The sequence below is a fragment of the Salminus brasiliensis genome, chromosome 1 (genome assembly GCF_030463535.1).
Source record: "Salminus brasiliensis chromosome 1, fSalBra1.hap2, whole genome shotgun sequence".
NCBI classification, from domain to species: Eukaryota; Metazoa; Chordata; class Actinopteri; order Characiformes; family Bryconidae; genus Salminus; species Salminus brasiliensis.
The window spans coordinates 60,369,742-60,392,976 of record NC_132878.1 but is presented as its reverse complement, the minus strand read 5'-3'; the positions used below and the strand labels follow the sequence as shown (position 1 = coordinate 60,392,976).

The following is a 23,235-nucleotide window of genomic DNA, read 5'->3' as shown; positions in this document are numbered from 1 at the left end:
CTGCTGCTGTTCACACTTCAACATTTCATTTTTGGATCACAAAGAAGGAGGCGATTAGCACTCGTGAAAACTGTATGCTAAACACAACCTATTGTTTCATCTTTGAAATAATGGCTCAAGGAAGGAAGAAGCACTCTATCGCCAGTGTGCACACACAGGAATGTACCCTCTGCATTTAACCCATCTGTGAAGTGGGCAGCTCTAGCTGTGCCACCCAGGGAGCTGGTGGGGTTTGGGTGCCTTGCTCACAGGCACTTCAGTTGCATCCTGTTCATTCTGGGCATCGAACTGACCACCTTCCGGTCAGAAGGCCGCTTCTCTAACCTTCAGGCCAAGCCTGTCCTCAGGTAGGTGCCGTTCCAAAAAAAAATAAAAATAAAATAATTTTTAAAAACTTCAGCAGTGGTGGAACTGCATCTGTGTTGGCTTCTCTTTTTTCCTCTTGAGTTGTGGGTTTACGTACCAGTTATTCATTTTCCAACCTATCCAGAGCTTGTAGGATATCGTTTTTTATGTACACACACACACACACACATAGGCTATGTATAATGTGACTGCTTTGACAAAATCTGTGAGGTTTGTTTTCTTCTCTTTTTTATGCACTCTGGGTTTTAAAAGGTGTGAAACTTTAAAAGGTGTGAGGTGTAACTATTCAATTACAGCACGCTTACATGCTGTTGTCAAAAGTTGACTATTTTCCTCTCACAAACTGGATTCCAACCTCCAACAGGCGCTGATTGTATGAAGCCTTTAGGCTGCAGTTCTGTGGGGAAGCCACTGCTGTAGGGGTGTATTTACTTTATTTTAGGTGGGTTCAGGCAGCTTTGAGGGTGTAGACTTGCTGACTGAAGTATCTGTACCTTGAGGATGATCTGAGGTACTGTGCAAACCTATGTATGTGGTTTAGCAGACATTACTGTGGGGGACTACACAGCTATTAGGTGCAGAATAGTCTCTCTCTCTCTCTCTCTCTCTCTCTCTCTCTCTCTCTCTCTCTCTCTCTCTCTCTCTCTCTCTCTCTCTCTCTCTCTCTCTCTCTCTCTCTCTGTGTGTGTTATTCAGTGAGCGCTCACACTGTTTTCAGTCTGCATTGTTTTCCGCGGCTCCACTGACGTCACGCTCGGCCTTGGCTGGGAAGAAGAAGAAGAAGCTGTGGCTCCGTGTAGCTCCTCCAAAATGGCTGTTGTTGAAGATGGGGAGTAGACAAACACTGGGGGCACGATAGGAGACAACAGAAAAGCATACTAACCCTCCCTCGAAACGAACCATCCACGACATTTCTCTCTCCTAAGGTAGGTTTGAGAATGCTGTAAACAGGGCGGCTGTTTTCAGCGTTGATGCGGTTTGATTGACAGCCCATCGGCGGAGACGGGGATCAAAGAGTCCTTGGCGCTATCCTTTACCCGTGTGGCGAAGACACGGTATGAGCAGTATTTAGTAAGGGGTCGTTTCTAGTTTTGGGTCTGCGTGGTTGGGCGTTCGTGTTGAAGAAGAAGAGGAGAATAAAGGAAGCCGTTTGTACCGGAGCGTAGCCGGTGTCTTTTCGGCTAGCTAGCTAGCGCTAGCTAACCTAGTTAGCAACCAGTCAGTCATCGAGCGAGCGGCGATGCCAGCCTAGTTACTGACATGTCGACCTTGTGTGAACAAATCCTTCTTAGCTGTGGCATTTAGCTAGCTATTTACAATCGGAGATTGTTTGCTGTCCATTTTGTCGTTATATTTAGGAGTTGGGATACGACCTGACGTTGCTGAATATCTGAATTCTGATGGTTGAGCATAACTGGGTGTACGGCAGACGGTCGTTATTTATTTATTGAGCTAGCGCTGGCTAGCACTACCAGCTCTTTTTAATACTGAGACATTGTTAAACGGTGGTAAGATAACCACATTTGTACATATCACATTATCTACATGAAATTTTCACAATTCTGTAGCATTTTAAGTGTATTTATGTTGGCTTGTGTCTGTTTCACTGTACTCGCTGCAGTCTGACACAGCCTCCTTCATCCTCTCCTCACACCGTTCCCCATTTTTGAAGCTAGCTACCTGACCTAGCTAGCTATCTAAATATAAACAGCTGCCAGTACTCTCTTATTAAGCCTGGCCATTTGTGTGTGTGTGTGCCTATGAGCTGTACGACAGGATGCTTTGCTGTATAGGATCTCTCAAATTCCCTGGTGTTTATATTCTAGGCTACAGCTGAGGAATTCGCTGTGGTGTGGTGCGGTTGTATCTAGCGAGATATGAAGGACAGTAGCTAAGCCTAGACCCTTCTTCTCCCCTCCATTTGGCTGTAGTGACAGGACAGAGGGAAATCTTCACGAACACCGTGGTTTTGGGTTGTTGTTAAATTTCAAGCACGTTTCTTTTTACGGTTTCGACTAAAGATCTGAAACGGTGGCCTCGAAATATGCTGGCGGCATCTCCGCATTAGCCAGTCCGAGTGGCCATGAATAACACATGATGCACATTCCGTAGGAGCAGTACCCACAGTAGGAGCCTGCATAGGTGTTCAGGAAAAAAGCCACAGTGTCCCCCACGTGTACGCGAAGAAAAGTAAGGTAAGGTGTCAGATTTCGTGTGGTAAGAGTAAGTGAGGTTTCCTTCATCAGTGAGAAAAGGGCTCTGTTGCCTGTCTCTTGAATCAGCCTGTTGTTCCAAGCTCAAGTGTTGTTTGTGCCAGATCTGAGCATTATGTATATACAGCGTGTCAAACCACATGCAGTAACAGTCATTTTAAGCTTAAGCCTAAATCTGAAGGTCATCCGTGGATGAAGATGTGTGTGTGTGTGTGTTTTTCACTTAAGGAGGGCTGTTGTTTGGAGTGTGAGGGGTGATTAACCACGTAGCTTGTTTACCTGTTTTCAGTTCACGCTCCTCTGTGTGTTTTTTATGGCGTGAAGCATATCAGCTATTCATTTACTGCTCTATTCAGACTGTTATGGGTATTATTTAATGTAGTGTAATCTGCTAATGTATTGGTTTCTGGGGAATTGTCTGGGATCTGGTTGGTCTGGACCACGCCTGCCGGGCAGTTGTCTTCACAAACATGAGACTGGAAAGAAATTTCTTTGTTCTGTGGCAGAGCTATTAACCAAAAAATGGACACATTTAGGCAGAGCCAAAACTGGAGTAAGAATTTGGTTGAAAACCTCTTGTTTGTGTTATTAGTGTTTGATGTCTTTATTGAAAGCAGTCAGGCTTTTGCAGTACACTAGTGAAACACCATATTGCAGCACCCTACAAGCAAGGGCTCATTGCATTTTGGTGACGCAGTGAATCCACCTAATGTAAGGCTGTCCATTGTTCCCTCTACAAATAGAGCCTGTTATTTAGGCTTATTTGTTTTGCTTTTGCTATCAGTTTCCTCAGTCTTACGCAAAGCACCGTCCTGGCTGGGAAGTGTGTGTTTTGGAGAGTTAGCTATGCTGCAGAAGGGAAATGGCTCGTTATAACAGATGGCTGGTGAAGGCGGAGAGAAGCAGACATACTGTTATCTCATATGGGCACTGAGAACACTGGGCTGTTCTTGGGTTATCTCTGTCTGGCGTTAAGCCAGACGCTTTCCTCCTGACATTTCAAATGGCACGCTGGGGACCAGGTGGTCGAATGCCAACTGTCACTCAAGCAGGAAAACAGTATGCTTATGGATTTGTGCAGAGTTTTTTTTTGTTGTTGTTGTTGTTGTTTTTTTGTTTTTTTTTGCTGTAGCTGCTGTTGTTTTCATATTCCACTTCCCACTAGATAATGTGGACATGTGCAGATAGGCGATAAGAGCAATACATGTCTATATACTCAAAGTGTTCCCAAATGTGATGTATATCTCCTCAGGGTGCCCAGGGCTGAAGAGCAATCATGGACACCACCACCTCTATAAAGATGACCACTATGGCCATCCAAAACCTCTTCAGCTATGTGGAGGAGGAGAACCTGTCCGCCCTCAAAACACACCTCGATAAGTTCAAAGAGGTGGATGGTCGCAGTGATGTAAGTGAATATGCATCTTTAAGTAGATCATATCTGATTGCAGTTGCAAGTCTGGCTTCTTTAATTCTAAACACATCTAATTATGCCTACCATATCATGTCTTATATAATATCTATCTCTCTATCTCTCTTTTACTCAGAATGGTCAGACTCCTCTGATGTTGGCTGCAGAACAGGGCAGTCTGGAGATAGTCCAAGAGCTCATCAGGAGAGGTGCCAATGTCAACCTGGACGATGTGGTGAGAGAATGTTCACACTGTGGTTTTAAAAGCATCACACATGCCCCATATGTAGATCCCAATAAAGGTCACCTCCACTGGACAGCTGTCCATTGTAATAGATATGCCATCCATAAGGGAAAAACAGGCACACCTTGAAGCTTTGTTTTCAGCACATCCACTCCACACTATCCACCACTGTTTCCATAGAGACAGAGGCCAATCATTTTGCAGTTTCCATGGTAACCAGTCTGTCTGCTCTACTCCCACAGGACTGCTGGTCCGCTTTGATCTCAGCAGCAAAGGAGGGACATGTGGAGGTAGTGAAAGAGCTGCTGGACAGCAGTGCTTACATTGAGCACAGAGACATGGTGAGACGTTGATTAAAGATCAAGGCAATTTGTGCACATTAAAAAAACAGTAATTTCTTAATGTAGCAGCTTTAGTCCTGACACCAGATCTGTTTAGTTCTGCAGTGTCACCTGATTACCAGAAAATATCAGTGTTGAACTGGATATGGTTTAAAAACAAGCCCCGATATCTCTTATTTGGTAGGAGTCTGGAGTAGTAGATAGACTCAAATAGGGGGAATAAACCCTTGATAAATCCATTTTGCTTTAGTTTTTAGCAATCATGTCTTAATTGCAGTGGTAATTTTCTTTGTCTTCTCAGAGATTTGGATCATTTAATGCGCTCGATTAATTATTTTGAATAGATTGTTTAAGGTAGCTAATTTTCAAATAGGCTCTCGTAATGGTGTTAGCGATGAGTTGTTGTGAAAACCTTTTTTTTGTGTGACACTGATTCACTAACAGACATCCTTCAAGAAGGGTTATTTTGCACCAGTGGTTCTGTGTACCCAGGTGATGTAGCATCACCCGGAGTATGAGGCCAGCTTAGGTTCAACATTAGAAGTTTGGACATCAGCGTGGATTCAACATGCATGTTAAAGAATAGAAATATCTGCTGGGGATGTATTCAGCCACAACAAAATTACATACAACCGCAAAGCCTGTGTTAATTTACTCTCAATTAACTTTCAGTACAATATATTAGTACCATGTCTCTCCCTCATAAATGTAAACAAATGTAAACAATTGACTATATAACAACATAAAACATTTTTTTTCATTCTAGGCATTGAAACACTGTCTTTTATTTGATCCCTACATAACTTCATTACATTGTTTCAGGGTGTTTTCATATCTACAGTGTCATTAAACAGATAAAATCCTTAATAAAGGCTATTTTAGTTTGCAGTGCCGTGGTTTTATACTGTTAGTTATGAGAATTAATTGGTTTACAATCAAGACCACATTTGATCTTGCATTAAATTTGTGTGTTTGTATTGTGCAGGGGGGCTGGACTGCTCTAATGTGGGCTGCATATAAAGGCCGAGTGGAGGTTACAAAGGTTCTCTTGGAGAATGGAGCCAACCCCAACACAACAGGACAGGTAAAGTAGAGAAACGATCTTTAGCGTATGTAAGGCGGTGCAAGGCTCTGTTAAACTCTCTGTAATGAGCTCATAGTCCCATGTCTGTACCGACTGTCCTTCATCGGGTACTTTTCTTTAGCAGTACAGTGTATACCCCATCATCTGGGCTGCTGGCAGAGGTCATGCTGAAATCGTCAAGCTCTTGCTGAAGCATGAAGCCAAAGTCAACTGCTCTGACAAGGTGAGCTTACAGCTTTTGAACTAGAACACATGCACCTGGTTTAGTAAGTGTTAGTATAGATCATGTAACTGACCTAGGCCTATGTTCCCCCCAGTATGGCACCACCCCACTGATCTGGGCTGCAAGGAAGGGACACTATGACTGTGTTATGCACTTGCTGGAAAATGGAGCTGATGTTGACCAGGAGGGGGCAGTAAGTGTGCTACATCCATGCAGGACTTACTTTTGCTGGTGTATTTAACATCTTACCACATGTGCTTGATTTCGTGATCGGCGTTGCTTTTTTTTCATTGGCCTGATGTCCTGTTATCTTGTGCTCAGAACTCCATGACTGCTCTGATTGTGGCTGTGAAAGGCGGCTACACTGAAGTTGTGAAGGAACTTCTAAAGAGGAACCCAAATGTGAACATGACCGATAAGGATGGCAACACAGCACTAATGATAGCAGCTAAGGAGGGCTATACTGAGATTGTACAGGACCTGCTGGATGCAGGCACCTATGTCAATATCCCAGACAGGGTAAGCCCTAAATCAGTATCTGAGCATGCTTTTTTTCAGTATTTAAGCAGGAGATTTTCATTATGTTGGAAGCTTTTATATGCAAGTATGTGTTTTGTTGGTGTTAAACTTTTAGAGTGGTGACACAGTACTGATTGGAGCTGTCAGGGGTGGCCATGTTGAGATCGTGAGAGCCCTTTTGCATAAGTATGCTGACATCGACATCAGAGGCCAGGTAATAAAATTTCATCCCACTCGTCATAAAAATAGTTATATTTAGGTGTAACTTAGAATGTATCATATATTTCTGCATATCCGCACATAGGAGGTCACATATGGTAAAGTTAAAGAACACACTGATGACTGAACTCTCTGTTTATTTGTACCAGGACAATAAAACAGCTCTGTACTGGGCAGTGGAGAAGGGTAATGCAACCATGGTCAGAGACATCCTACAGTGTAACCCGGACACAGAGACCACAACTAAGGTACATGAGGACAAGATCCAGCCTCTCATGCAATCATTTTGAACTGTTAATAGTGCTGTGTGTGTGTGTGTGTGTATGTATATGTGTATATGTATATATATATATATATATATATATATATATATATATATATATATATATATATATATATATATATATATATATTACGTGTGTGTGTGTGTGTGTGTGTGTGTGCGTTTAATGTGTAATAATTTACCTATATTTATTAGGATTCTGAGACTCCCCTAATCAAAGCAACCAAGATGAGAAACATTGAAATAGTGGAACTACTCCTGGACAAAGGAGCAAAGGTGTCTGCTGTGGATAAGGTAAGATTTTCTAAGTTCTATATGTTTATACATATAATGTAAATGACTCCAAATGTGTGTTTGGTGACATTATCTAATTTGAACCTTCTTCTCCTTGATAGAAAGGGGACACACCTCTCCATATTGCCATACGTGGGCGGAGCCGCAGGCTGGCTGAGCTTCTCCTCCGCAACCCTAAAGACGGGCGCCTGCTCTACAGGCCCAATAAGGCTGGAGAGACACCATACAACATTGATTGCAGCCACCAGAAGAGCATCCTCACTCAGATCTTTGGAGCCAGTGAGTTATGGTCATCTGTATTCTTTGCATTGACCGTTTTTGTTGTTGAGCCTTGTAGTGACATCTTCTAGGCAGATTTTGGAAGGGTCTGTTGGAACTAAAGGCCACACACATTTGTTTTATATTGTTCAGTTCTTTTTGCTCTTGAGCATCTTGTCTGGAGAGTTTTTATTTCTTTGTGTTTTCTTTTTCCCCTCAACTCCTCTGTATGTTGTCATTCTCAGGACATCTGTCCCCCACTGAGTCTGACGGGGACATGCTGGGATATGACTTGTATAGTAGTGCCCTGGCAGACATCCTGAGTGAGCCCACCATGCAGCCACCCATCTGTGTGGGCCTGTATGCCCAGTGGGGCAGTGGAAAGTCCTTCCTGCTCAAGAAACTGGAGGGTGAGTGCTAATGAACAATGCAAGTTTTATACAGAACTCATAAAAGTTAAATGGAAATTTTCTTGGTCAAGTCACATAATTTATAAAGTGAAAATACACGCATGTCTTCTACAGAGAACACACTACTGCACATTCTAAAGCATAATTACTGTTTATTTCCTTACTTTATCATACAGTGGCATAAAAAGGGTTTAAACACCCTTGGTCAAAACATCTTTTTTTATCATTTTTTTTTTTCTCTAACAACAGTTTTTATGTTAACAGTTAACATTTCAGAGAAGAATGTAACAATAGAAACACTCATTCATATCTATTACTTATTAAGGTTTTTATTTATTTTGGACAACAATGGTATAATTTATCAACCCCAAGTAAAAGTTTTGCTCATGATAAAATTTAACATGCTAATGTTGTGCTTTTCTTGCTCATCAAGATGAGATGAAGACGTTTGCAGGGCAACAGATTGAGCCTCTGTTCCAGTTCTCTTGGCTGGTGGTGTTCCTGTCTCTTATGCTTTGTGGCTCAGTGGCTTTGCTGCTTGGCTTCACTGTGGACCCCAAACTGGCTATTGCTGTCTCCCTCAGCCTTCTGGCTCTGCTCTACGTATTCTTTGGTAAACATTTACATTTAATATCTTTGTGTTTTTCTGTTGAGAAGTAATTGCAAATTTATTGCTCTAGAGGGCAGTATAGTATCATGTAACACTTATGCTTGACTTTTCCCTTACATGGTATGTGGTATAAGGCTGGTATTATAATGGTTTATGAAGCTTCTGTAAATAATGCAAATCTCTCTTTTATTTTCTTCCCTTTTTTTCCCCTTTTCTCTCAGTTGTTGTGTACTTTGGGAGCAGACGTGAGGGTGAGAGCTGGAACTGGGCCTGGGTTCTAAGCACCCGGCTCGCCCGCCACATTGGCTACCTTGAGCTACTGCTGAAACTTATGTTTGTTAACCCACCAGAGCTACCCGAGCAGACCACACGCGCACTGCCTGTCAGGTAACTACTTTTTTTGTGTGATTATTTTTATACAGAAGACCTGTGTGACATAAATGCCTAAAAGAGGTTCTTTAAAGCAACACTGCTTGTGTCTCTAGTCAGTCTCTCTAGTCAGGTTTATTTCCTCCCAAAGATGTTCCCATTACACAATAGAGAGGTTTTACATAACACAGAAACATGGGCAACTTAGAGTACCAATTTCAATTTCTACCAAAGTCTGAATTGGCAGAACTAGAACCTGCTCATTTATTCCAGGCCTATATATGATCTATATGATGAAATGGAAGAAATGAGTGACCATGTGACTTAACAGAATGATTTATTTTTTACTGCTTTATGTTTTCAGGTTCCTATTCACAGATTATAACAGACTCTCCAGTGTGGGTGGTGAGACCTCCATGGCTGAAATGATTGCCACTCTCTCAGATGCCTGTGAAAGGGAGTTTGGTTTTATGGCCTCCAGACTCTTCAGGGTCTTTAAGACCGAGGACACCCAAGGTTAGAGGTCTCTTCCTGGAGATTTCCGAATCAGTTGTTCTTGTTTTCTGAAAGGACCATAAACATTGCATCTGATCATTGCATTAATGTCATGATTGCGTCTAACCTCAGGTAAAAAGAAATGGAAGAAGACCTGCTGTATCCCATCCTTCGTCATTTTCATCTTCATCTTGGGCTGCCTGATCACAGGCATGGCCTTGCTGGCCGTCTTCAAGGTGGATCGTGAGAACCAGACAGTAAACGCAGTACTGGTTGCCATGGCCAGCGTTGTGGGCCTAGCTCTGCTGCTGAACTGCCGAACTTGGTGGCAAGTGACGGACTCTGTGTTAAATTCTCAGAGGAAAAGGCTACACAGTGCTGCTAACAAGATGCACAAACTCAAGAGTGAAGGCTTCATGAAGGTTGGACCTTGTCACCACACATGAAAACATTGCATATGCATATTTGTCTTTTTATGAAGAAGTTATTCCAACTTGCATGCATTACCCGTGTCAGTCTTTGGTCTGACATTAATATATGTCTTTTTGTTCTTCTGTAGGTACTCAAGAGTGAAGTGGAACTAATGGCAAAGATGGCAAAGACCATTGATGGCTTCACTCAGAATCAGACACGTCTAGTGGTCATCATTGATGGCCTGGATTCCTGTGAGCAGGACAAAGTTCTACAGATGCTGGATACGGTAAGAACAGTTGTCTAACATGGGGGTCTTCAATCCTTGAAACCCTAGAGTACCACTGGCCTGTATGTTGTAGGTCATTAGTTTGTTAGGTCCTGTTGAAAGGAGGAGATAGTAGTACTTTAGCACAAAGATTGAGAACCACTACTCTAGCACTTACAACAGTCAGCAGGGGTCTCTGCAGGACCAGATCTTCTCACATAAAAACAAATCAATTAATATATTAGTTGTTATAGGAGGTATAAAAGCATATTAATGTCAGCAAAATTGACTGTAATATGAGCTATTTAAATGTGTATATTATTTTTGTTTTAGTTGTTTTTAAATATGCTTTTTGTTGCACTTTGCAGGCATCAAAACAATCTATGTGCATGTTCCCTTCTGTATTTGTTGTGGAATTCATAAATTAACTTATATTTAATGATGTTTTCAGGTGAGGCTGAGAATATAGTGTCCATGCTGTGTTTAAATCTGTCATGAATCTTTGTCACACCAGCATTTACTGTTCTACTGCTGCGCCTTCCTCCCCTGGCACTAATGAATAAAGCTGAGTCACTCTATATGTATTTTCTTCATCTCCAGGTGAGGGTGCTCTTCTCTAAAGGCCCCTTCATCTCCATCTTTGCCAGTGACCCTCACATCATCATTAAGGCCATCAACCAGAACCTGAACAGTGTGCTACGCGATTCCAACATCAATGGCCATGACTACATGCGCAACATTGTGCACCTGCCCGTCTTCCTCAACAGCCGAGGCCTTAGCAGTGCCAAGAAGATGTGTGCGCCAGCTCCTGCTAATGGAGACACTGGCAACTCAGAGGGTCAGTAGTATTATCTTGATAGACTCTTCTAGACTAAAAGAGCATACTTATGACAGGATTTTACAAGAGATAGAAATTGTTGTGAGTGGAACTGTAATTTCTTTTTGTATGTGTTCCAATTGTCTCCTCCTTAAATTAGATCTTTATTCTGTACCTGCAGGTTGGCATGAGGAGCTGGACAGGAAGCTGTCCCAGCATAGTCTGAGTGAAGCGGCTAAATTGGGCAGTAAGACTGCACTTAACCGCAGGGTAAGCTCATCAAGGGTGTCCTCCTTGGCACAGCGACGCCAATGGGGTAGTGTTAGGTTCCCATCAGAAGTATCTAGGGGTAGTAGGGATGTAACATGGATGTGATGCCGGACGCAGACAACAGTATCATGTTTTGTCAATGCTTTATGTAAAGCAATGGTATATAATACATTCCTGGTTACAACAAGGAAAGTGTTGCCGTGCAATGCAAAAAGATAATATTTACACATAAAGGAATGAGGGACAATGAATGATATGCAGTAGGCAATAGACTGCTAGCAAACAGTAGTACATCTTTAAGATGTTTAAAGAGTTTCAGCTAAACACTAATTAATGCATCTCTAATGATTATCTAAACTGAATTAGACTGTACTTAACCCAAAATGGCAGCAAGGCAGACCATCCACCCCTTATCTGATGTCTCAACGTTATATGTTACTGTGTATGTAAAGACCCCCCCTAACTAAGACAACAGCAAAGTGAGATTAAAGCATAGTTAGCTTGCTACATGATCAAGACCCCATGTAACACAACTAAAGTCATAATGCTCATGACCAGACCCAAAAGCTCTCACATCTCAACTTCTCTTTGGTTTATCCTTTTATTCTCCAAGACCTGTCCTGCATGGACAGCTGAATCATGGACACCACTGGAACTGCTCTGCACCTGGTTAGGGTAAATTTAAATTAGGAAAATGAAAAGAAAAAAAAAAAAAACCTACATGCTTCTCTGGCACTTAACATAGTCATGTGAAGGTCATTTGATCAGATTTTTGCAGTCACTATTTCTGCTAAGAAGCCAACTTTCAAAGTCAAATTTAATAGTCTCCTCTATTGTACTATAGGTCATTTTTAACCTAACCTGTAATACAATAATGTCTTTTCACTATAACATTCACTGTAATCCAATGAAGCTAATCCAATAATATGTCCCACCACATGATGTGTTAGGTCTTATAATATTACTATAGTAGTTTTTTTTTCCAGAATTTGATTTTTTTTATATTATAATGATTATAATGCAGATAAAAATGTAACCCTCCCTTGTTTTAGCCTCCAACCATGTGATGGATACCTTCTATGAATGTGTGATTTTGTTTTGAATGTGAACATTATTCTTGAAGCTGGGGTTACATGATTTTTTTGTTGTTGTTGTTTGTGTCCCTCAGGACACATACCGACGTCGACAGATGCAGAGGTCAGTCACACGTCAAATGTCTTTTGACCTGACCAAGCTGCTGGTCACTGAGGACTGGTTCAGTGACATCAGCCCTCAGACCATGAGGAGACTGCTCAACATTGTGTCTGTCACAGGTAAAAACTACCACCTGATATGTGTGTGTGTGTGTGTGTGTGTGTGTGTGTGTGTGTGTGTGTGTGTGTGTGTGTGTGTGTGTGTGTGTGGTTTTTATTTATTTATTTTTTTTTTAAACCCTAAACCACTGCAGTGCTCCTAATTGTGCTCTACTTTGCGCAGGACGATTACTGAGGGCCAATCAGATTAGTTTCAACTGGGACCGACTGGCATCCTGGATCAATTTGACAGAGCAATGGCCTTACCGCACATCCTGGCTCATCCTTTACCTAGAGGAGACTGATGGAATACCTGACCAGGCCACACTTAAAACAATCTATGAAAGGTGCAGAACCTGAAGTTGTACTTACTGTGGTATTTAACAACTAACCCCCTCCTCTTTATTCAGTGAAAAAAGGTCTCATACTCTTGCTATGCGTAGGCTATGCATATCAGAAATATCTTACCACCTTAGAGAACAGGCTGGCTTTTGGTTCTTTAAAAAAAAAAAAAAAAAAAAATTAATTTGTTTTATATATATGTTAATGATTTCTTGATTTTTTTAAGTGATTAAGTCATCTACAGGATATAAACCCAAATATTGCATTTTAGTGTTCTCTAATGAACTGGGATGTCAAACATACAGTAAAACACAAACTAATGTTTGTACATTTGGTTACAGTTTGAGTAACTGTTTCACTGTGTGAAATCTAATAAAGGTCAGTTACTGTATTTTTTACTGCTAAGATGGACCCTGATGTTCTCCAGAGGGAGCCAGTGCAAGTTAAGCACTGTTTCTACCTCAGTCTGTCAGTCAGTCAAAGCTGTCATTTTGTCTTTTGGTGGGTCGGTTAGTCGGTCAAAGCTGTCATTTGTTAGTCAGTTAGCTGCTGTTAACATGTACACTTTGACCAAAATGTGCTAATGATGTTTAATTTTCCATAAGCAAACTAAGATCTTTATGTTTCTTTTCTGAAGAATTGGACCCAGTGCTGGGATTTTTCCGTGAATAACGTTCTGACCCTCTTGACATTAGATTGCATGCAATGTGGCTGTTACCTCAAATGAGTTTGCCTAGGTCCCTAGGTCTTCATGAACTAAAACTTGGAATGTTGCGTCTGTAAAAAAAAAAATATGCGGTTTGGCTTCTAAAGTATTATTGTGTTGACACTGGCTATCTCCATACTCCTCACAATTTCATAACAAAAAATGAAGCAAGAATATTTCACTTCAGATATATATATGCATCATTTTCATTTTCAATAAAACCATCAAGTCAGTGTTTTATTTGGAGACTCCACATAATTTGCCACAGAGTGTGCAGAGGTTACCTCCTTGGTCAACCACACAAAGGCCTGCATTGTTTAAAGAAAGTCTCCATTTCAGTAGTTCCATATGAACTGAGAAGTTCCTAGAAGCTTCAGTTTGACTAAGATTGTTTTCTCTGTCCTTAAATAATATTTCTGTTCATTCTCATTTTGTGTGGCAGAATTTCCAAGAACATTCCCACCACTAAAGATGTGGAGCCCCTGTTGGAGATAGATGGAGATGTACGAAGCTTTGAAGTGTTCCTGTCCTCCCGAACTCCAGTGCTGGCTGCCCGAGACATCCGCACCTTCCTCCCCTGTACAGTCAACCTGGACCCCAAGCTTAGAGAGATCATAGCAGGTAAGGAACCTGCGCAAAAAAAAAAAAAAAAAAAAAAAAAAAAAAAAAAAAAATATATATATATATATATATATATATATATATATATATATATATATATATATATTATGGAGAAGTTAAGGGGAGAAGTTAAGGGGTTTATCCATTCTGTTTACTACACAGCTAAACAGTACTTGAGCATTTCTTCTTTTTCTCTACACTCTGTTTTGGTAAATGCAGCACTGCTGCTTAGTGCACATGTTAACATTTACATTCAAATATTTTGGCAGACCTTTAAGCAAACACCTGCGCAAAACAGCCACGCATTGTGAATTCACCTACACAGATGTGGAATTCGGCAGCTCTCATTTTAGGTTTATGGCATTCGGCTGACTCTCTTGTCCAGAGCGACTTACACTTGAATCATGTTACACAAGCAGGTGAATGTAGCGTTAGAAGTCTTGCCAAAGCACTCTTACTGTAAAGAGTCTGGCCGGGGAATCAAACCCTATTTTGTCACAGGGAAAACAGTGTTATCCACTGTGATGCACCTTCTCAGCTTCTGTTAGCTAATCAATAAAAAGCCACAGTACTGAACTACAGCTGTTTTGCTCCATGTCTTTTTCAGATGTGCGTGCTGCTCGTGAGCAGATGAATATGGGTGGGGTCACCTATCCCACACTGCCATTGCATGAAGCTGCTCCCCGCCCCACTTCCATGTACAGCCAGTCCTCGGCCTGCTCACCCACTGCCTCTTACAACGGGCCATACAACCCGCCTGGCATGTCCCCTCAGCCTCACAGCGCCTACTATAGTGGCATGGCAGGCCCCCAGCACCCTTTCTACAACAGAGTGAGTTGCCTCAAAAAACAAGGGCTGCTTCTTATATGTATCTGCTGGTTTCTGCACTCACAAAGGGAAGGGCTAGAGCCAGCATTCGTATGGTTACATTTTCATAAGTTTGTAGAGTTGGAGCAGCAAGCAAAGCTCAGGTTTCCACCAACTCTGATTGATCGCAGATTAATGTGGAAGTATGACTGATCCAGACAGGACTCTTTGATGTTTTTTTGAAGGTACTTCTGTATGAAGTTAGATCTGTTGTGGTTGTACTCAGACTTGAAAAACTTTACCATCCATGGTCTGCTCATATAATGGATGAGGGACATCTTGTGGACGAGTACGCTCTTTAAAGAATTCCAGCTCCAACATCAAATATACTTTCCACTTTTCCTCTTGTCTGGAACGTTTTTTGTTTCTTCCATTTATCAACTCCCTGATGATTTGTCATGATCAGATTTCTTTTTATGATTTCAATTTTTTTTAAGCCTTTTAAGTTTCTGTCTGTACAAAGTGAATTTCAACACATCACAGAAGTGTGCGTGAGGTGTGGGTGTGTGCAGGCCACAGCATGTGACTTTAATTAACGTGCGTGTGTGTGTGCCTACATCCCAGTCTGAAAACATCTTGTTGTTATCAGTTTGTATTTTGCAAGTTTTGTGTTTCATTTTCATTTGTTATATTTGTTTCCTTCTCCCAAACTTCCATCTCCCAGCCTTATTTCCCCCACCATGTTTACCTGCTGCCGCGGCAGTACACCGGCAGCTCCCTTCCCGCCCATGCCCCCGCACCTCCACGCCCACTCATTAAAGCAGGCTATCCCAGGGACCCTAACGCTGGAATCGTAAGTACTGGACACTAGACGTAGTGCCTCAGCTCTAGACTGGCTCTAATAGTGTAATTTTCATGTATTTCATCTGACTCTTTAACTCACAGAAGTGCTGTTTTGTTCACAGCTTGCTCTTTCGCTGCTTCAGGACATGTCTATGAAATGCCATAAATTGTTAACTCTGGTTTTGCTTTTATTATATACAAACTAATGTCTAGGGATGCACAGTGATATCTGAATCATATCACTGGCCAGATAAATATTGGCAGATCTTTAGATTTGACCGATACTTCAAAGCAGTATGTAATGATATGTTTAACTCCAGAAGAGCAGAATTTTTAGGTGATGCTAGGATACTGTGTTACTACTTTCATTTTAATTGTACTGCATTTGTAACCCTCTATAAATAACCCTCCCCATATTGCTTATCCAGGTTATCCAGGATTTAGTACCATTTTGTTTGTTTTATAAATGGTAATGTATTGACATCAGCAGATGTTTACATAGCAAATACACTATGTGGACAAAAGTATTGGGACACCTACACATTATGCCTACAGGAGCTTTTATGACTTCCCGTCCCCCTTTGCAGCTCTAACATCAGGTTTGGGACCCTGTATTTATGGAATCAGAGCGTTGGAGACTTTTATGCGCAATGCTAATCAGCACTTAAAACCCAACTCTGTAACTTAATGTGATCTGCCCCTTTCTGGCTGAGTTGCTGTGGTTGCTAAATGCTTCCACTTTTCATTACTGCCACTCACAGTTGATGGTGGAATATCTAGGAGGTAAGACAGCAGTGGTGTCCTATTACTGAACCACGCTGGAATTCAGTGAGCTCTTTAGAACCACCTATTCTTTCACTGTGTGTAAAGGCAGACTGCATGGCTAGGTGCTTGATTTTATACACTTGTGAAAATAGGACTCCTGAACTGGCAATGGGAAAACACCTGAATTTAGTAATTTAGTGTGTCCCAAAACTTTTGTCTATATAGTGTATCATCCTCATGTTGATAAATTCCCATATCCATGCATCCCTGTTAGTAACACTGGTGTTATCAAATACTGTTAAGCTCATCTGCCATGTATGTATGTGTGTATGTGTGTGTGAGAGAGAGAAAGAAAGGACAGTTAAGTACCTACAGTTTGTTCGTAGACACACACACACACACACACACACACACACACACACACACACACACACACACACACACATTCACACAGCCAGTGACGTCAACGACCAGCTGTCCAAAGCTCACCGGAGCCCTTAGTGGTAGAGAAGCAAAAGACTTACCTTTTCCCTTGAAACACTTTTTCTCTTCTGTGGTGGACAAAGCCTGTATATGGTTCCCTCACGTTCTCCACCCCCTCTGTCTCTTCCCTCCTCTCCTTCTCTCTCTCTCTTTGCGCAGTTTAAAGTAGCGTCTTTGAAAAAGAAGCAGGTACTGAATCGCTCTAGACTCGGCTTAAGCACTGCTGCTGTTCTGCCCTGTTCATGCTGCCCTTCCTCAAAAAAGCTCTTTCAAACTTCTCTCTATTATGCTCCTTTTCACATACGCCCTCTCCATGAGCACCGAACGGTAACATCCCAGCATGCTCTGTGGGAACAGTAGTAGCTGACATGGTCACGGTGGGGAAGGAGGAACCAGGGTGCTGAAGATAAATGTAAACTGGAGTAAAGTTAAAGAAGTCTGTTTTACATTACAACACTTGGTTGTAATGCTTTCAGATAAATACACGTTACAGTTTCTCCCTGACAATAGTACTCCTTCCCCTCACACATTCTTTCCTCTGGCTTACCAGAAAGAACTTCCTAATTGGTATCTTCTCTCGAGATATCATTCAATTTCACCCCAACACTATCCTGCTACTCTGAAGTCCTCAGGAGGCTGTTTCAATGATGCCTGTTAAAATGAAGCAATTGAAATTGTAAGCTATTGTGCTGCATAACCCAAATACCTAACTTTTGGAGTGTTTTGCCAGGAAAGATGGAGTATTTCAAGAGTGTAGGTTCTGGGCTGTGCTCCAGTTTCCTATAGAAGAACATGGTTCACATAGTGTAGAGCATGTGACTTTAATTATAAGAATGTTGAAGCATTCTTTTTATGTGGTAAAATAGATTACAGTATCTTAGATGTGATTATAATTAATTGGGTAGATGTGCTATTTTAGTACTAACATATTGGCAGCTTTTGTTTTGCTGCGTTTAATGCTGGCTGGTATTGATATTATAATACTTTCCATATGTTCTGGTATTGTGGTATCAGATTATATTTAAGTAAAACCTGCAAACCTGATAGTGTGTGATAATTTGTGTTATCTTACACACTATTGTAAACATTATTATTGGGAATGGTCCTTTGTAGATGAAATAAACAGTCATTAGACAACATATCAATCAGGTAGCATCATCTGAACATTCAGTAGATTATTAAGAGACTTTTACTGAAGACTTCTTCTTAATTCATCTGTTTTTCACTTTATTTGGAGATTCCGAGTTCAGATCTGTAGATGTTCACCTGAGACATCACTGGTCATCTGCCAGGTCTAATAAAGACCATTTCAGCCAGCTGTTGTAGACCTGCTGCTGACACCAGTCTGAAACTGGAGCTTTACTGGATTAGGTCAAATTAAGGTACCAAGGTGAGGGTCAGGATTAGGTTTTGGGTGAGGTTGAGGTTAAGGTTAGGAATAAGGCCTGGATGAGTGTTAGGATTGGCCTTTGGTTTAGAGGTTTTTAGAGGTTAGGATCTGGATTAGGGTTAGGTTTTGGGTAAAGCTGTGTTAGGTTTTGCTTAATGGAAATAACATACTAAGTCTACTTGATGTAAGATACCAAGTAACATGCCTAACTGCTGCTACTTTACTGATATGTCTGATATGTGATTGATGTGTTACTGATACTGTTAAGAGTTTAATTATCTATAAAGGGGCCGCTCCAGTTACTGCTAATAGTGGTACTGCTAGTATCACAGTATATTGGTATATTTGGTATAAATGTAGACATCGTAGTGTAGTGGGATTTAATTTTGCTGTAGCTGCTTTAAACTCATTGACTCAGTCACTCTAAAACATACCTTTTTCTACACTGCTTCATTTCCTTTTGACCCTTTCTCTTCATTGAATTTTCAATTCAAGGTATTCTCCTACCCTGTAGATAGATTGACTCTGTACTAACAACCAGCATGGAATTTAAATTCTTACCCCATTTGCTTCTGTTACTTCTGTCTGAGGATCACAGAAATCTTGTAATAAATGTGCTTGTGGTAATAATGCACATGAAGTGATTGTTTTCTCTGGGTCTGTGTGTTGTCTGTGTTAGGGCACTGCTTCTGTGGTGTCAGGCACCCCATCTGTGCTGCTCAGCTCCATGAACACAGATATGGTGTGTGAGCGCCTTAAAGTGATTGATGGAATCGACCAGGCCATGTTGGCCCAGTACACTGCCACCATCAAGAAGGTAAGGCTTGTGTGTTTGGGGGTTTGTGTGCATCTATGCGAGTCGTTTAGAAAAAAAGAGGAGAGCGTTTCACTGCTCTAAATCCCCTTTTGCAACTTTTTCACCAGGCCAATGTCAATGGAAGAGTCCTATCCCAGTGTAACCTGGATGAGCTAAAGAAAGAAATGAGCATGAACTTTGGAGACTGGCAGCTCTTCAGAGGAACTGTAAGCATGTTTGTAGAGCTGCTTGCTCAAAAATTGATAAGTTGATAATGACTTCCATGTTGTGTGCCAAGCTTGAAAGCTGAAACAAATGCTTATAATTTGTAGAATCTTGACAGAATCTTGATGCTGTGTGAAATCTGTAACTTATCCTGTTTCACTGCTAACATGTAATGTTTATGTAATGCTATTTAATCATAATAATTGCTTTTGGAATGAGGAAATTGATACAGCTCCTGCCAGATGAGCTTTCCGTTTGTGCTCCCAGAATGGGAGGCTTTTGTGCCAAGAACTGGTTGCCAGCTGCAGGTGCAGGAGAGGTAGGGTTCTAATGAAGGCCTGTTGTGTGCAGGTGATGGATATGCGTCATGTAGAGAGCCAGGTCCTGCATGAGGAGGCTCCCAGTGAGCAGGGCAGCAGCATGGTGGGCCATGTTGAGCCTGTCAGGCATCGCGGAGCTTCAGGCCATGGGGCACCTGCCAATACAGAAACCTCACCAATGTACAACTTCAACCTAAGCTTTGAAGAGCTCAGCAACGTGGGTCTGGATGAACAGCCCAGGCATACCAACCCACCATGGATGGTGAGTATTTTTGTAGCTATTGAAGATGCCTCTCTCCATTGCTTGATCAACAACAACAACAACAGCAATATATTACAATAAATGTTGCCCCTTGCAGAGCACTACTCATCGTACTCCAAGTATGTCCAGCCTGAACTCTCAGGAGTCCTCCAATGACATCTGCAAGCTAACTGACAAGCAACAGGCAGAATACCGAAATGCCTACCAAGAATACATTGCCTCAATGGCTCAGCTCGAGGCTGGAGTCGCTGGGGTGGAGAAGCCTGTGCAGCCCCATCCAGGCCAGTTTATGCACTCCAACTCTGATGACAAGAACAAGGATGGAGGTGATCAAGATGGGCGCAAGTCCTACTCAAAGCGTGGTGGTGGGAAGCCAGCAGTGGATGCAACTGATTTTGCTGCAGCTGAAGCTGCCACCTTAGACCCTATCAGTGAGGAAGATGAGAAGATAGACCACGGCTCCTCCAAGTCCCTGCTTGGACGAAAGACCTCTGGAGAGAAAGTGGGCCTCTTCCAGAGTGCTGACCTGAAGCTGAAGTCTGCAGGTGGTTTGCGCTACCAGAAACTGACCAGTGATGACGAGGAGTCTGAAGAGTCTGACAACGCCCCTCTGCTGAAGGATGGGAAGAAACCAGAGCCCAAACGCACCGAAAGCGAAGAGCGGTCATTGGCTAAGGGTAAAGAATACCTCTCAGACGGGATGCTGGACAAAAAAGACTCGTCTGACTCTGGTGTCCGCTCTAACGAAAGCTCGCCCAACCACTCCCTGCAGGATGAGGAGGCTGACCTCTCGCAGTCCGAAAGGACGAACCTGATTGAGCTAGATGAGGAGAGCCTAGCCCGGAAGAGAGGCCTGCCCAACAGTCTAAGTGGCCTCCAGGACCCAACGGTCGCACGTATGTCCATCTGCTCCGAGGATCAGTGCAGCCTCTTGGCTAGCAGCCCTGAGGAAAGCTGGCCTTCTTCCAAAAATTACAACCTCAATCGCACCCCCAGCAACACCACCCTCAACAACAATACCAACGCCCAGCAGGGTAACCGCCCACGCCAGCCTGGCGATGGTGCCAACACCACCTCCACCACCACCACCGGCAGTGAGGTGATTGTAGCTCCAGGTTCCAGTATTAACACCTCCTCCACATCCACCACACACAACGAGAACGTCCGTGTGGTGCACCTGAAGAGAGGCCTAAACCCTGGTGACCCACCAGAAATCTGTGCCGTGACCTCTGATACGGTCACTTTCGGGGAAGAGCGTGAGAGCATTCTGTGAGAACCTGCATCCTGGTCTTAACAGAGTCTGCTCTCAAGCTTTAGATGTTTGATGTTGTGATGTGAAGTGATGCATGCTCCGTAAAACAGCATTCCGGTGGTTCAGTGAGGTCCTTCCGTGTATATCAGTGTTGAATTAGTGGTAGTTTGCCCACTGTAGTTTACTGCCAGCAGTGCTGCCTACGTTTTAATTTGTGATAAGGGATCCCCTGCTTTTGTTGATCAACCAATGAAGTCCAATTCCTTATTTAGTAATTGTCCTTATGTGAAATACACAACGTCTAACAGTATTACTGCTTCCATTCCTTTTTTTTTTTTTAAATCCAAGACTTTTTTATTTTTATTTTTTTAACCATAACTCTATTTATTTTAACCTGACTCTTTTAGAAGAAGCATGGTTTCACCTTTCAAACCATCGTAAAACCATCATGCCTATTGCTAGCTCAGTGCTCAGTTGTGAAATGTCATGCCATGTTGAATCTTGTCTGTTGAATGTTGTCTGCATCCCTGTTGGTGTTGAGCAGAGTTCCTTAAACCGTTTACACTCAGGACCCAAGTTACTAAGTATCCTCTGAGGACCAACACTCTAGAATATAAAGGTGCCACAAAGGATTCTTTTAAGCAATTCTCAAAAGCCATTTCTGATTCTATAAAGAAATAAAGAGTAAGATATGTGTGTGTGAGAAAGCCAGTGTAAAGGTTGTTTACCAGTTTAAAGGTTCTTCCCACACACAGCTCCTTTGCAAAAATGGTTGTTTATGGAACCAAATGTGATTATTCTATGGCAAAGAACCACTTGTAGCATCTTTGTTTTTTTAAGAGTGAAGTTATGTTAAATAATGTGCAGTATTATGTGTTCTTGCATTTCATGATGCACCATCCACATGTAGGGTCCTACCTTGGATCCTGACCTGTAGATTTAAGAAATCCTGAAGTAGATTAGTAACAGTGAGCATGTGGAGCAGTGACATGCATGAGTCTGACTGCAGTAAATGTCTGAAACAACACTAGGAGTTGCATGCACTGTGCTGTCACTTTAGCTCTTCTGTGTACTTGTGAAACAGTGATCCCTGACTCAGACAAGAAACTAAAAATGAAAACCTGTCTGCAACATGAAGAAAAATAAACAAGATAAATAACATGTACTGTGCTTGACATTATTTTTTTTCTCCTGAAGAAAAGTCAATGGCCACTCATGCTGGTTCAGATTTACTACAGTAAATTAGCATATTGAACTAGATACATAAATGTATTCAAAAAGTTTTCGTTGTTTAGTTCAGAGGGATTGCCTCCTATGACTTTGTAAACACAGCTGTTACACATTGTCTTAGTGGCCTAGATCAAACACCAGAACTGATTTTGACAGGCTTTGTGTGGAACACGAATAGTAAATAATTCAATTGTACACTGTGTGCACAGTAGGATTGGGCAGCATATTCTCTTATGTAATAAATCTATGTTTAACATCTATAGTGCAGAATAAGAAACGGACCATCACACAGTTGCATAACATTGCCAGCAGTTGATCATGAGTTAGAGAAAAGCCTCACTGATGCATGTGCCTTTAAATAGTGCAAATTTCCAGTACTACTAGAATATGCTGTATGAACCATATGGAACTGTCTTGTTTATTATAGAAAACATTACTAACATGCAACATCCCTTAACTAGTTAGGTCACAATTATTGCACTAGACCTTGTCCTACATTAAAGCAGCATTATGCAAAAATTGGCATTTCTTGCTCCTGGTCTCCCCCTACAGTCTGGAAATGGAATTTGAGCTTTAAGCCACTCCGGAAGGACATGCTTTCTACATTTCTGGACAAGCTGAAAGACACAGAACTGTCACTGAAAGTGAGGCAAGCATGTGGCCTGAAACAGTAGAGTAATATAACAGGATTTTACATGAATATGGGTGGGTTATGCAGAGTTACTCAGTTCTCACATGCGTCATCCTTTAGTAAAGTTGCATAGTGCAGTTTCTGGAGTAGCAACTAGAGGCGCTA

At 41.9% G+C, this 23,235-nt stretch overlaps 1 protein-coding gene across 5 annotated transcripts; it reads left to right on the top strand.

The window, feature by feature from the left end:
• The first annotated feature begins 1,074 nt into the window (after positions 1-1,074).
• On the top strand, positions 1,075-22,370 carry kidins220b (kinase D-interacting substrate 220b). 5 transcript variants are annotated; one of them, XM_072684464.1, is made up of 29 exons: positions 1,075-1,292; positions 3,832-3,987; positions 4,127-4,225; positions 4,477-4,575; positions 5,561-5,659; positions 5,784-5,882; positions 5,977-6,075; positions 6,204-6,401; positions 6,517-6,615; positions 6,770-6,868; positions 7,099-7,197; positions 7,299-7,476; positions 7,701-7,865; positions 8,299-8,478; positions 8,697-8,862; positions 9,209-9,360; positions 9,472-9,761; positions 9,899-10,039; positions 10,619-10,856; positions 11,017-11,105; positions 12,274-12,418; positions 12,582-12,744; positions 13,888-14,066; positions 14,674-14,897; positions 15,598-15,726; positions 19,034-19,171; positions 19,279-19,377; positions 19,727-19,957; positions 20,055-22,370. In XM_072684464.1, exons 2-29 carry the CDS (start codon positions 3,856-3,858, stop codon positions 21,228-21,230), a joined length of 5,205 nt encoding a protein of 1,734 aa, XP_072540565.1. In that variant the 5' UTR covers positions 1,075-1,292; positions 3,832-3,855; the 3' UTR covers positions 21,231-22,370. The 5 variants fall into 5 exon arrangements, with proteins under 5 accessions (XP_072540565.1, XP_072540547.1, XP_072540584.1 ...); XM_072684446.1 differs by having other exon boundaries at positions 5,781-5,882; XM_072684455.1 differs by lacking the exon at positions 1,075-1,292 and adding an exon at positions 1,396-2,561 and having other exon boundaries at positions 5,781-5,882.
• The last annotated feature ends 865 nt before the right edge of the window (positions 22,371-23,235 follow it).